Raw genomic sequence first — 15,504 nt, forward strand, 5'->3', positions numbered from 1 at the left:
AAGTTAGGCTTTTATTTGAGACTGATCTTTTTTTTTTTTTTTTGGGGGGGGGGTGGGGGACGGAGTCTGGCTCTGTCGCCCAGGCTGGAGTGAGCGGCGCCATCTTGGCTCACTGCAAGCTCCGCCCCCTGGGTTCCCGCCGTTCTCCTGCCTCAGCCTCCCGAGGAGCTGGGACCACAGGATCCGCCACCATGCCCGGCTAATTTTTGTATTTTTAGTAGAGACAGGGTTTCACCGTGTTGGCCAGGATAGTCTTGATTTCCTGACCTCGTGATCCACCTGCCTCAGCCTCCCAAAAGAGACTGATCTGTTTTTAATATTACTATTAACAGTCAACTTCATTTATCAGAAAATCACATTCTCAAATTATATCAAGTAACAGAAAAATTGCATTTAGTAAAGTCCTTTTTTTTTCCAAAGAAGTTTTTTGATAATTAATTCCAGAATTATTGAGGAAGAAAGGACTCGTGATTTCAAGAAAATTTTATTTTACCCATTCAATCAAAGATTTCTGTTTTCATGTACTTTTCAAAATTAGACTCACGTGGATCTTAAACATGTTTTGAATCTACACACAGCACAGATTACTTAAAGCTCTCTGGTTAAAATAACCCATAGCAAACATGCTATCAGGTAATTTAACGGATTGAAGAAATTGCTAACTTGTTAAATGAGAGAAAAAAATCCCCGTCCTGTTTTCTGTCTTATCAGCTTTTCCAAACATACTTATTTACAGTGACCTTTAGAAACTACCCTAAATCAGTAGCTGTACTTTTTTTTTTAAACAGTGAATTTTGTTGTTTACTTAAGGTGTACACAAGCCACCACAGTGGCTGGGAAAGAACACACCGCCGCGGCTGAAGAAGAGCACCATGTATTACGTCTCAAAGCATTTCATTCAGCCCTTGAGGTTTTTGAAGCTAGAAAAGTGACCTTTTTTCTTTTTCAGTGTTTTACTTTTGACACGTCAAAGTACTCCCATGAGTAACCCCATTTCATCCTACAATTTCTTCCTTTAAATAGTGTTATGATAAGGAGAGGAAAGAAAAGACAGTACTATTGAACATTTCTTGTAGTGTGGTGTGAGGCTTGTCAGCTGTGATAATGATAGACCATTGTATTGAAGATATGTCACGATCCTCAGTAGAACCTCTACCATTTCTCAGTGTTTATGTATTATTCAGAATACTAGTGACCCTGAGACAGAAAAAGCTTCTTATCTCTTAAAACTTTTATTGAGAGGAGTTCAAAATGCTCACTGTTAAGTGCTATTCTGTGTGTATTTAATGTAGAGTGAAAAGCGCTTTGCTATCCATTTTAGATCGACTGGCAGCAAGACAGACAGGGAAGCATGTGCTGGAGTCATGAAGATACATATGAAAAATTAAAAGTTTAAAATTAATTTGAACTTATAATGTAATGCGCCACGTGGAAATCTAAAAATCAATTTCCAAATGGAACAGCTTGAAACTTTTTCTTGCCATCTGGTTTTGGACCTGGCTCATTCAATTCCAAGTTTGCCCTTGTGAATACTCCAATTTTATGTATGTGATCTGGAAACGACACTCTCCATACTACCTAAGCCTATCTTGTTGGATTTCTTAAAATAGAGTGTTTGTTTTTTCTACACCATCAATATTCCCCAAATACCTCTTAATCGTAGACTCATTTGTCTTTATTTTAAACCAGATGTGATATTAGTACTTAATTTATTGAGGTAATGAATAGTGATTGCATTTTATTTGGCTAAAAATAAAAAATAATAGTATGCATCTAACATTTTTACATCTTTAATGAGCCTAAAATACAGATTGATGAATTCGAATGAGGAGAAAAAAATTCCAGATTTGGCTATTTGAGTTTTAAGAAAGAGAAAAGTAGTGCTTAATATAGAGACATAGGATTAAATAAGATTATACTTGGAAAGTATTTAACACAATGCTGGCACACAAGAAATGCTCCCTGAATCCCAGCAATTAGCTTTTAGGGGTGTGTGTGTGTGTGTGTGTGTGTGTATGTGTGTGTGGGGGGGTGTGTGTAATACTAACAATAAGTAAAAGATTTGAGTATAGTTTTTCCTGAAGAAAATATTTATTGAAAGACCATTGCTAGTTAATTTACATATATGACCTTATTTGTGCCACATGAAATAACACTGTGAGAATGTGAGAATCACAGAAGTCAGATAACTAGTCTCAGAGTATACAACTAATAAATGGCAGAGATGTCAGCAGAAATTCAGTGTCTCTGTTATTTCTTGGCGATATTTCAAGTAAGTTTAGCAAACGTGAGCTGCTACCCCATAAAGTTATTTTAATTGCCTTTAAATGTATCTGCAAGATATATATGAGAAGATTGTTGTAATCAAAATTGTAAAAATGTAAACTATTAATACAATATATAAGAATGCATCTTCTTGGTGTACTTTGTGCTCATTTAGTTCCTAAGAGTCTGTTCAAATCTAATTGAAAGTGAATTAAAGTTACAAGTAAAACTGACTTCCAGTAACTTTTTCTCTTCTTTTTAAAATTAATTATTATAAGTTAAAATGTGTGCTTTGGGAAAACATGCTATCACTTTCAAATTACTTAAATAGTGTGCCCATCCACTTGCCTAGGATTCTTCAAACAGATGAATAAAATCATACTTTTATGTATACATAAGGCATTTAAAATTATAACAGTAAATCTTAAAGATCATCCAATAATTTAATTATGATATGAAGAACTCTTTTTAGAACATATATTTGAGGCTCCAAGTTTCATATTTCTATCTCTATGAAACTTCTGTAAAAATGATAACTGATAACATGTAACTGATAAATGAAGCAAACAATATAATTTTTACACACTCAGTGAAATGCAGCAATTATAAAAGATGAACTACTTGTATACAGGATAGATTTATATACTAATTTAGTTAAATTTACAGTATATAATGTCTGTGTATATATATGCTGAAGAAGTATAAATCATTTCAAATAAACCACTTCAGAAGATGATTTGCACAAGATATTGTATATAAGGCAAGTAAATAGTTTCAGGAAAAGTTTTCAGTAACAGTGACATCATAGATGAAACTTTTCACGCTAAGACAATAGGACAATCCCTACAACTTGGACCCTTATTCTAGCACATGATTCTGTGTGATTGCCTTTGTTTTTAAGACATCAAAAAGTAAATCTTGCAAATGTAATGAGGGAGAAGTACTCCAGTGTGATGGGTAGGAAAGTTCGTCAGCCAGGTAACTGGCACACAGAATTGTTCCCTAAACATTGCAGTCGTCATCTGACTTGTCCTGCCACGTCTTACAATGGCCTTTTATTTTCAGTTCTATAAATTCTAGTTGCATCTTCCTGCTTCTTACAGCTATACCTAACTGACTCTGTTGTTATTTTCCACTAATTCTCAACATACCGTCCATTGGAATGAGGGTGGGTTACTTGACTGCCCCCTAAATGTAGCACAGTTTACCTGGGTTGGATGCCTGACTGGTTGGATGTGGACTACCATGTAACATTAGTCAAGTTGTTACTTTCATAAAACCAATGGGGTTGATACATATAGCATATGGCTTCTTTTTTGTTTTTTGTTTTTAGATGGAGCCTTGCTCTGTTGCCAGACTGGAGTGCAGTGGCATGATCTCGGCTTACTGCAACCTCCGCCTCCTGGGTTCAAGCGATTCTCCTGCCTCAGCCTCCTGAGTAGCAGCACGCCACCATGCCCAGCTAATTTTTGTATTTTTAGGAGATACAGGGTTTCACCATGATGGCCAGGATGGTCTCGATCTCTTGATCTCGTGATCCGCCTGCCTCGGCCTCCCAAAGTCTGGGATTACAGGCGTGAGCCACTGCGCCTGGCCTAGCGTATAGCTCTGTACCTTCCTGTGCTCATTTGCAGTTATCATTGTTTGAAATATATTTTCCTTGTATATTTACCTATTTAGAGCCTAGGAACTGGAGATGAATAATTTACAGGTCATGCTGTACAATATATGTTTCTAAATGTATTTTTATTCTTGTCTTCTCTGACCACTTATGTTTCTCTTAGGAGCATTCAATAAATATTTATTGAATGAATGCATGTAAATCTTTTAGATTTTCTACTAGACTACGTAAGTCCATGGCTATAGTAGATAGACTAAAAATATTTTGTTAATAGTACAGTATATCTATATTGTTCCATGTTGAGCGTACAAATTACCTTCATAACATCTTTAGGAGCCTCCAATGGAAATACGCAATCAGTAAAGATCTTCGTCTAACGGCGCATTAAGTCCTACTCATTACATTTGGCAATCAACAGCCTCAACCCTAAATCCCTGTATGTTTCTCCACACTGGTCCATGAAATCCCTAAATAGGAATGGGACATTATGTTAGATAAATGAAATCTGTACTTGTTAGCCAGGAGCAATTCTTAGGCCTCTATGGATTGTAGAAGGCACTTCTGTTACATTTCTGATTGCCCTAAAATAAATTCTTTATTAGCTGCCAACTATTACATTAGAGATTTCACAAAATGCCCGTCTCCAGAACATAACGTTGGACTTTGCCCAGCTTGATAACCACTTTTTCGTGACAGAGTTTTTGACATTGATATGAAGGGATTTTATGGAGCATATGTAGGGTCTGCCCTAATAGCTGATGTGATGAACTCTTCATACACTGACAGAAGGAATGAATTTCTATACCTAATCCCGGCAAAATATGAAGAGCTGTAAATTGACAATACTGAGCAAACTCATCAGATATTTTTAATTTTTCTGAAAAATAATATCAGGAAAATATTTTCTCTATATAATATAGGCACATTAATTTGCCATTTTGTACAGAAATGGAATTCAAAAAGTTGTCAAATAAATATTATTGCTAAAGTATATAAAGTTTTTATTGTTGTTTTTGCATAATAGCGAATTGGATAATATACTACTTAATTCTATAAAAGAATTTCATTACAAAATGAAATCTGAAGCAAATATGACAGGCTTAATTTGATGTGTAGATTTTTTTTAAACAGCAAATTGGACTAGATTTCAAACTGAATCTGTTAGGTATAAACCATATCCTGCCTAAAAAGAAATGGGTTCACAAGAACTTTCCCTCTGTGTATCAAATACAGATGTTTTCCCCCTCTAATCCTGGGATATAGAGTATTTCCTTGACTATATTACCATGCCACACACCAAAATTTCCACATAGATTACTTGAATTTCTACATTAAGCTAAATTATAACCTATATGCAATAGCTAAATATACTTACAGATATCACAAAAACAAGAATAGGAATAACTTTGTACTTTGAAAGCCATTCTCTCATTTAAAAAAAAAAAGCACAAAGGGGAAAAACAAAATAAATAAACAAATGAAAATCAGCATGAATCATCCAGAAGTTAAGAAGTAATTTGAAGAACAGATTCAATACTGGAGCTTAGTCAATATTACCCTAAATTGAGATTTTGGTTTGAAATCAACCATAGAATATCCTCAGAATATTATTTGGATACTTTCTTCCCCCCAAAATAGGACCAAGTGCCATTTAAGTTTAGTATAATTTTGTTTTCAACATCATAGTCACTTACCTTAGTTGAAAATACCAGCTAAAGGGAAAGGAATATTCCTTCCCAAGAAAGAAAAGCAAAGGCTTAAGAATTATAAACTATATAAACTATAAGTTTGTAGAGGGTAGAACCCTGTATATATAATAGTTTTTCAAGCGTCTTCAACAGAACAAGCTTTGAACACTTACTTAATAAATGGATTTCAAAAACCCAATGTGGAGTGAGTCAAGAAATCCCTTTTGTGAGTGAAGCTGCATATCATTTTTAAGACATCAATAAAAGACTTTGGAACTTTGATTTTATTTTTATAAGTCTGGGATTGTGATCCTTTGTTTTCATTTGTTAAATTCTAGTTTTGGACAAAGGTGATCCTCAGGACTGATGAGACTGAATGGCTGAAAGATAACTTTTCACAGGGCCATAAGCCCTGATGAATTCCCTGGTCTCTGAAAATGTAATGGCCTTTAGATGTAATACGTTTATTTTCTTTCCCTTTTAGAAGAATTATCTCTTGTTTGGGTGACCTTGGTTTCTTAATGAAACTAAAATCCTTAACAGCTAACATGTCCCCAGTCTTGATTGATCAAGGGCATTATCTGATTCACATAATCTTCAGTTGACTTGGGCAAACAGACCTTACTACCAACTCTCATCACTTTTTGAATTTCTTTTTTTGAAATTTTAATTCAAGTAACAAAGCCTGTGAAAATAACTAAACTTTTTTTTTTCCCCATTTTTTAACATTCAACTAACTTTGAAGGTTGAATCTGAAAACTAAAAAAAATGAAATTGCTCTGGAACTAAGACCTAATGTTAGCCATGATCCACCCTGAAGCGAAAATTTTATAGCTAAGTTGTAAACCCTTTGAAAATGTAGCTTGCAATGGAAGTGCTGACACAATCTTAACTATGCATTCATGAACCCCAACACTAATATATCCAAGGCATTTCATTACTGTCAATTTATCTCAGTTTTTAAAATTAAATAACCCCTCCAAGCATCTTTATTTCCCTTTAAAGTTTTTAAACAAATGTGTGTATGTGTTTGCAAATATGTGTATATGCATGTGTGTAATTTGGAAACGGGAGGAGAGGGTGGGGGCTGATATATACACACAAGAATTTGTACACATACTTGATAAGGGTGTAATGAATTAATATGTTTTTCAAACCACACTTTTCCCAGGCATAGTCTGACGTTACAAAGAATTTACGCTTCCCAGCATCATTTTCTTCATGGTGGTGCAACTGTCTGCTACCTAGACAATAGTTTTCCTCACTTTTGATAAGAGTGCTTAGTCTATTTGTAAGTAAAATTCCAAGAGCTTTTTTAATATACCTACTTTAATACACCTACTTTTCTAATACGAAGAATACATCAAAACTCTTTAGAATTTTTTCCCTGTTTGTCATTAAATTAAAAATTATATTTTAGGTAAATAACATGAAATCTCAGGTTATTTTAATCACAAGGGAAAAAGCATACATTAATGACAAATAATTAAAATGAAATTTTGATGTTAAAAGTTTAAAAAGTGAATTTGAATAGAAGTTTAACAAAAATGACTATGGATAAAAAATATTCAGGACATACTTTCTGTAACTAAGACAAATCTATTATTCTCAAGCACCATTTTTTTCATTATCAAAATCTTATATATATGGAATTTTCCTGAATTTATTAAATGCTATTTTCCAAATAAAATGAAACAACATGAGTAAGTTTTACAACAGATCTTAGTATAGTTGCTAAGCACATTCTTCAATTACTACATCTAAAAAAATATTCTAATAATCTTTTGAACATATAGAAAAAACATGCATTTCAGAACCGGTTTTGAAATTTACTCTTCAGTTGTAAGAAAGATAAGGTATTAAATCTATTTATTGCATACAGATGGAGATTAAATTATTTAAACAAATGAAACTCAGAAGTAATGATTATACACAGTACAAAGAACACTCTGCATTTTGCATGAATATTCATACAGTTCAGTTTCCAGATTCCCAATCTCACATTATAAATTACTTTTGAACAACAGTGTTGCTTTCTTTTTTTCTACTGCACTACTTCCTACATGAGTCTGACAGAGTTTTCCAAATTTCTTGACTACTATAAAATACTTTCATATTTTTCTACAACTAAAACTGACATTTAAATGATATAGTAAAAGCCTTGTGATAAAAATGATTTCCCAGCATTAAAGGTGAGATTAATCACATTGGCTAAAAGTAAGAAATGTGTAATTAACACTTAAAGTCAGAATATTGTATAACCAGTCTATTTTTCCACATACTTTGTCCATTCCTCAAATATTTATTGCACATCTGTTAAGTACAAGACTGCGTGTTAATAAAGATTAATCAAAGACAAAATTTCTCTTGAAATTACTTACAAAGTGGTTAACAAGACACAGACACACATAACAATTAAGCACTATAAAAACTGACAAATGTCTTCTTATCTATGTAAAGTGTCATAATCCTTTAGAAGATGAAATATAATTTTAAGCATGCAGATTAGGAGCATTTTATCTGGAAGCTAGAACTAGTATAGTAGTTGAGGTCATTTCAAGAAAAACATAAAGTGATCTACGCATGTTTCCTGAAACCAGAAAGTCTTAAGTTATTGCAGGAAGTCAGGGACCCCAAACAGAGGGACTGGCTGGTGCTGCAGCCGAGGAACATAAATTGTGAAGATTTCATTTTAATATGGACCTTTATCAGTTCCCAAAATTAATACTTTTATAATTTCTTATGCCTGTCTTTACTTCAATCTCTGAACATCAATTGTGAAGATTTCATGGACATTTATCAGTTCCCAAATAATACTCTTATAATTTCTTATGCCTGTCTTTACTTTAATCTCTTAATCCTGTTATCTTCGTGAGCTGAGAATGTCAGCACCTCAGGACCACTATTGTACAAATTGGTTGTAAAACATGTGTGTTTGAACAATATGAAATCAGTGCACCTTGAAAAAGAACAGAATAACATCGATTTTCAGGGAACAAAGGAAGACAACCATAAGGTCTGACTGCCTGTGGGGTCCAGCAGAATAGAGACATATTTTTCTTCTTGCAGAGAGCCTATAAATGGACGTGCAAGTAGGAGAGATATTGCTAAATTCTCCTCCTAGCAAGGAATATTAAGTATTAAGACCCTTGGGAAAGAATTGCATTCCTGGGGGGGAGTCTATAAATGGCCGCTGTGGAAGTGTCTGTCTTATGTGGTTGAGATAAGAACTGAGATACGCTGTGGTCTCCTGCAATACCCTCAGGCTTACTAGGATTGGGAAACACCAGCCCTGGTAAATCTGAGGTCAGACCGGTACTCTGCTCTCGAACCCTGTTTTCTGTTAAGATGTTTGTCGATACAATATGTGCACCACTGAACACAGACCGTTATCAGGAATTTCTGATTTTGTTCTGGTCCTGTTACCTCAGAAGCATGTGATCTTCTCCCTATTCATACACCCCCTCCCCATTTAAAATCCCAAATAAAAACTCGCTGGTTTTGCAGCTCAAGGGCATCACAGACCTAGCGGTATGTGATGTCACTCCCAGAGGACCAGCTGTAAAATTCCTCTCTTTGTACTCTTTCTCTTTATTTCTCAGACTGGCCGACACTTAGGGAAATTAGAAAGAACCTACATTGAAATATTGGGGGCTGGTTCCGCCAATATTAAGTTATTTCATTGTTTATGAAAGAGTAAATCATCATGTTCAAATTTTATTAATAAAAATATTGATTTCTTACCCAATAGCAAGGAATGTGAGACACTGGGTTGTATAAGGCAGTAAATTTTTTATTAGTTCATGTTACTAGGGGAAACACCAGAAGAAATATAATAATGGGCTTATTATATGCAGTAGACACCATCAAATGCTTAATAATTTTTTCTCAACTTTTAAGGTAAAAAAAAAACTTCTACAAGCTCCAACAAATTCCCATATAATTATCAATATATTAGATGGGACCATGAAGATAACAGATTAAAACTAAAATTGCCACTCTAAATATTCCTAGGTCAGTGCTTCAATGCACCATGAATCAAAATGTTGCAATACTGTAGAATGTGCTGATAATTTAATCCTTCCTAAAGAGGGAGAAGGTAACTGCCAGAGAGGCTTTCTTGGCTTAGCAAAGATATATATTAGATAACTGGCTGCTATAATTTATTACAGAAAGCAAGTATGGGTGTTGTGTGAAATAATTTTCTGAATTATTAAAAGTTTTGATCATTTCATACTTCATTGTCAATAGTTTTTAACTCTCATGTCATAACTGAGATGATTGAACTCAATAGACTCTTCCAGGAGGCTTAAATGGAGTCAAGTTCAGGTGCTGGAATGAGTGGGACATGGACAACAGTCAGGTCTAATTCCCCCTCTTAGTTTGATCAGTGGCTGCTCAGACTAGTCAATGTTTGTGTTGAACCAAGGGGTCAACATTTTGATGATCACCTCTCAGTCCAGCCTTAACCACTTACATCTTCTAGACCTATTTTGCTATTTATACCTATTGACCTCCCATTTGCACCTTGAATAGTAGCTACAAATATTAATATTTAGCCTAAATTATAATTTCCAAGAGCAGAAATAGATACAATTGACCATTGAATAACACAGGGGTTAGAGACACTGACCCCTGTGCAAGTCAAAAATCTGCATATAACTTTTGACTTCCCCAAAACATAACCACTAATAAACTACTGTTGACTGGAAGCATTACCAATAACAGAAACTGTTGATTGACACAGGTCTTGTATGTTATATATGTTATATACTGTATTTTACAATAAAGTAAGCTAGGGAAAAGAAAATGTCATTAAGAAAGTCATAAGGAAGAGAAAATACATCTGCTATTCCTTAAGTGAAAGTTGAGCATTATAAAATCTTCATCCTCATGTCTTCACATTAAGTAGGTTAAGGAAGAAGAGGAGACGTCGGTCTTGCTCTCTCAGGGGTGGCAGAGGCAGAAGAAAGTTCACATATGAGTGAATCTACACGGTTCAAACCTGTGTAATTCAAGGGTGAACTCTATAATACGTATGTATATTATATGTAAATATGTATATTATATATTTATATATAATTTCCTTTATGTTACTTACATTGACCATCTGCATTGCAAACTTTTCTGTAGAGTTATGCTCATGTGAACGAAGCTGTTTTACACCTTTTAGACTTTTCCATGGTGAGGGTAATTGAACATAAAATAATTAGCTTCTGTAATTCTAATGAAGATAATGTCAGCAATGTAGTTAAGATTTCTGGTTAGTTTATCATAAATGCAAACTCTTATGATCACTTATGTCATGCTCTAAATTAATCAGATGGGACACCTGCTTTCCCTTAAGGTGTTCATATATTGTGATTAAATAGAAAAGCATATGCCTGAGGGAAAACTTGCTGGCCTACTAACCTATATTTGGGAGTCATGTTCATTGATGAGCTTAAAAATCCCTTGATAGCCAACAATAATCTGCATTTTTTCCAAATGTTCTGACAGGTCAGTTTCCTGTCATCTGTTTGGTGCTCTGGCTATGTGCTGCTCGTGTCACTCCTCACAGGCCACACGTATACACTGGTCTAGGATGCTGCCACTCCCCACGTCTGCCCCGATAACCGTTTCTGTCTCAATGGTAGTTCCTGTTAATACTACAAAAATGGAAATCGTCAGTGTGGGCAGGCTGCCGTATGGAGGTTCAGTCAGATTAAGACAAATGCACATAGGCAATGTGAGCACCAAAAAAATAACAATTCAGAAGAAAACTTTGTTGTTTGCGATTGGTATCTTTTCCAGAATTTTTAGAAATAGAGTATCTGTTTTAAAGATTGTTTTGTAAGCAGGTACACTTGAGCTGGTATTGACATGAAGCAAACCAAAAAAGAGTAGTTAAAGTAACCTTTAAAACGTTGTCTTTCCAATGTTGACGCTTGGCCTCTGGCCACAGTGTTTAATTTAACATGACTCATTCTCCCCCATCCCACCTCGGATGTAGAACACCTCCGCAAGGTGTCTTTCAAAATAACAAATGAAGACCCTTACTTTGTGAAAAGGGAAATAATGTTGAACAAATTGTAAAAATGTGTTTTAAAAGACTGCATAACATGCCAAGAAAAAAGAACAGAATTTTCCAACCCACTGAAAGATAGCACACCACCATCAATAGCCAAGCTCATGAATAAATAAATATTTACAACATATACATATGCATATCAAGGCGAGGCTACACTACAGGAACTCAGAATCTGTGGAAAACATTTATGCAATGCACATGCAGTAGCAAACAGAGGCACTAAAAAGGAAATAATTTTCAAGCACGGTCAACACGTTTAAAGTTTTTCAGTAACTTAACTGGCCTTTCCAAAACACACAGAATTCTTTTAACAATATGAAATATGTTGCTATGATTGCTTGTTCCTGAACTTAACTCAGTCATATCCTCATCACACAGCAGAGCTAGCAAATTTCTAGCTGAGCTAGTTAAAGTACATTGGAAAAAGTGGTCATATGTTCAAAGACGAAACATTTCAGACTTGATTTACAAATGGAATCAAATGCATCTGTATTCAAAGCTGTGTGGAATGAATACATGCTTAGGAACACACACAAGCATTTTAAATAAACCTTTCTGAATAGGTTAACAACTTTGCTAAAATCTTGCAGCTATCTTTCTCACGGGTAACTACAGCTCCAAAGATTACTGCTTAAGTTCAACATAGGAAATTAAACTTTGACATGCTATAGGTACTGACCATATGTAAGAAATACAAGTTAACACTCCTGACATCAATAACACCATACATCTCTAGATCCTAAGATACTAAAGGCCAGCATGCAGGCTAACATAAATAACAGCTTGCGGTTTGCAAGAAAAAGAATCCATTGATAACATTAGGAAATATAGTAATGTGATGGTATAATTTACAAGGCCTGAAGATAATTTGCAGCACCATTCCTCTGGGTGGATCTGCACCAATCAACTAAGCTAAGTGCCTGTTGGAACTTTTCCCTCAAAGGTACAGTAGGCAGAAGATTTATAATATATTTAATGCCACAAAAGGAGAAGCAGAAAGATCAAACTGATGGGGCTTGGATATTTAGAAAATCCCGCTGAGATACTGTGGTACATTTTTAAAACTTCTTGTTCATAATGTTCATGCTTCTCTTGAACCTCAGATGATAAACACTGACAGGAAAGAAATGGTAGGGGAGACCCACAAAACATTTTTACAGCTAAGATAAAAACATTAGGTAAAAATAATGCTTCTGCAAAGCAAAATCCTCAGATATATCTCCCATCAAGATTTTTCTCCAAATATACAAACAGTGTCCAGAAAGTCTCTCATGGGATATGTCTGCAGCACCATTCTGGCTTACAGCATTCACAGAAAACATACCTTGATAACTTGTGTTTATATAAACAAATGGCATTCGGGGAAGCAGAACCAACTGAACTTTACAGAAAGGTTGATTCAAAGTCTCAAAAATTCTCTCCCATCTCATGATAATTTTTCAACAGCAGAAGAAAATGTATTACAACACTTCAAAGTATGGAAAGGCTTTTTCTCATTCAGCAGACTTTTTTCCAATAAAGTTAATGCAATTTATCTTTATTAACACATCAACACTGATAGAGTCAGCCAGAAAATTAGTGTTGGTGGCACTGCATTTCATAACATGCCCTTTCTCGGACATCCCTCTGATCATTTCACAAAATCTGCCAACAATTCAGGGATCTAACATATTCAGAACCCATTTCTTTTTAAAATACTGCAGCTTCCGAAGGAGAACACATATATTCTTGCACTAGAGCAGCATGCATCTGCTCTTATAGTCTCCCTGCTGGAAACGATCATTGTAATGCTTTGAAAGCCCAGGAAACCAAACATTGCAAAAACATATTGATATCGAGTACAGAGAAAATTCTTCTTTCTAGCTACCTGCAACACAGATCCCCTTTCCTGAAATAAACCTGATTTCAAACAGCAGCAGCTCCTTCACCCTCAGCTGTCCTTAAGTTAGCATTAACTGGCCTTGATAACTCCATTTAGATCTTTAACACAAAACTTTCATCACTCACCCCCCTTCCAAGGTTTTCCTTTCCAGGGGGTCCGGGTCAGCTTGCTCAGAGTTGGTCCAGAGAAGAACAGGATCAAAAGGAAGAGAAGTTCAAGCCTAGTAATTTTCTCCACTTTCTCTGATGATAACATTTCCACAAGCTAATTTCACAAAATTCCTCACATCCTCTTCCCTCCTGGTTATGAAAATAGCATTAATCATTGAAAAACCTGAGGTAGGTGTTGTTTTGCCATCTTTAACAGCTGAAGTAGCAGCTTCCTGATGTAGCCCTGAGCCAAGCTACATTTCTCACGGATCCAGCTCCTTCTCCTCAGTACGCAGTCAGCCCTGCTTCTACTCCAGAAGCTATAAAATAATTCTGTTCTCCACTTTGCTTTCAGTGGGAATATATTCCTCAGCGTTCTGGGTGAGCTTGATTGAAAATGATAAAAACAGTAGTGTCTGTGTCCAGCAGAAAAGGGAAAAGATGTCAGGATTATGTGCAGAAGATGAGAAGCAGTTGTACTGACAGCTTTCAGGCTGCCTGTGTGATCCTAATAGCCGTGCAACCAACCAAATTGCTCTTTTAAGAGTAATAAGGCTTCAGTGAAAGCCGGTGTCACCGCCACTTGGGTGGGTAGTGCTGGGCTTGAAAACCACCCAGGAACCGCCACAGATAACGACTGCTTCAGTTCAGCTTCAGAATATTAAGGGCTGAGCAAAATATAGTATGCACAGAGGGTAGTTAATCTATTGTGTGGATAGACGAGGATTCGGGCAATGTAGCACAGAAAGATTCAGAACTTAAAATGTGTTTTATTTTTTCTTTACTTCACCTCGTGACATTCAAAGGGGATTGCATCTGCACTAATGATTCATAAATGGGTCTGAAATATTTATTAGATGAACAACAGTAAGTATATAATTTTTCTCCCCAGCAATAAAACAGGAAGGGCAAGTTCTCAATATGTAGCTGCAGCTCTCTTCTGTATTAAATGAAGTCAGTTTGCTTTGGCATTCCTGAGTCACCCCAATGAACCCACCATGAATGCCACAAGCAAACTTCTGGAAAGACCAACATAGACTGCCAAGGCTTTCTTGAATGTGTTAATCACACATTCAAGAAAGCACATTTTTATTGGTTTGTGTACATCGCCATGGAAATACAAAAGGCTCCCCAAGCCTTCCTGTCTTTTGCAACTATATTTGTGCAGACAATACTGGTCACAAGGTGTGGTTATCATTAACACATTGCCCCTGGATGAAGACGACGTGGGTGAAGGCGTACATAGAAAATCAACTAGTTTGGTTTTGTCTGGCACAGTGGCTCACATCTGTAATCCCAGCACTTTGGGAGGTCAAGGTGGGAGGATAGCTTGAACCCAGGAGTTTAATACCAGACTGGGCAACATAGTAAGACCCCCACCTCTACCAAAAAAACCCAAAAAATTATCCATGCATGGTGGTACATGCCTGTAGTCCCAGCTACTCAGGAGGCTGCGGCAAGAGGATCACTTAAGTCTGGGAGGTGGAGGCTGCAGTGAGTCATGGTCATGCCACTGCACTCCAGCCTGGGCGACAGAGCAAGACACTGTCTCAATAATAATAATTAATGAAAATAATAGAATCTTTACCACCTGAAGTGAATTGGCATGATCAAAACATTCTGGCTACTATTTTAAATCTGTCTACATGTTAGTATTATACATATGGTCACTTATTTCCTTAATCAGTGAGCCACAATACCTGAATTATGCACTTATGTATTTTAAAGTAATCAATTTCTATATTAGGATAACCACCAGTTTTATGATGTGATCATTTTCAAAAGGGAATAAATTACCACGTTCAAATCATACTCTTGGAAGAGGTACC

General features: G+C 35.7%; 1 protein-coding gene across 19 annotated transcripts in view; it reads right to left on the reverse strand.

The window, feature by feature from the left end:
• ROBO2 (roundabout guidance receptor 2) overlaps positions 1-14,192 on the reverse strand; it is a 1,364,435-nt gene extending 1,350,243 nt beyond the window's left edge. For all 19 annotated transcript variants that reach the window (XM_015445439.3, XM_074033673.1, XM_045384387.2 and 16 more), the window contains exon 1: positions 13,652-14,192. In XM_015445439.3, coding sequence (XP_015300925.3) covers positions 13,652-13,781 — 130 coding nt within the window. In that variant the 5' untranslated portion in view covers positions 13,782-14,192. The remainder of the gene's footprint in view (positions 1-13,651) is intronic.
• Between the last annotated feature and the right edge of the window lie 1,312 nt (positions 14,193-15,504).

Source organism: Macaca fascicularis, chromosome 2 (genome assembly GCF_037993035.2).
Source record: "Macaca fascicularis isolate 582-1 chromosome 2, T2T-MFA8v1.1".
Lineage (NCBI taxonomy): Eukaryota > Metazoa > Chordata > Mammalia > Primates > Cercopithecidae > Macaca > Macaca fascicularis.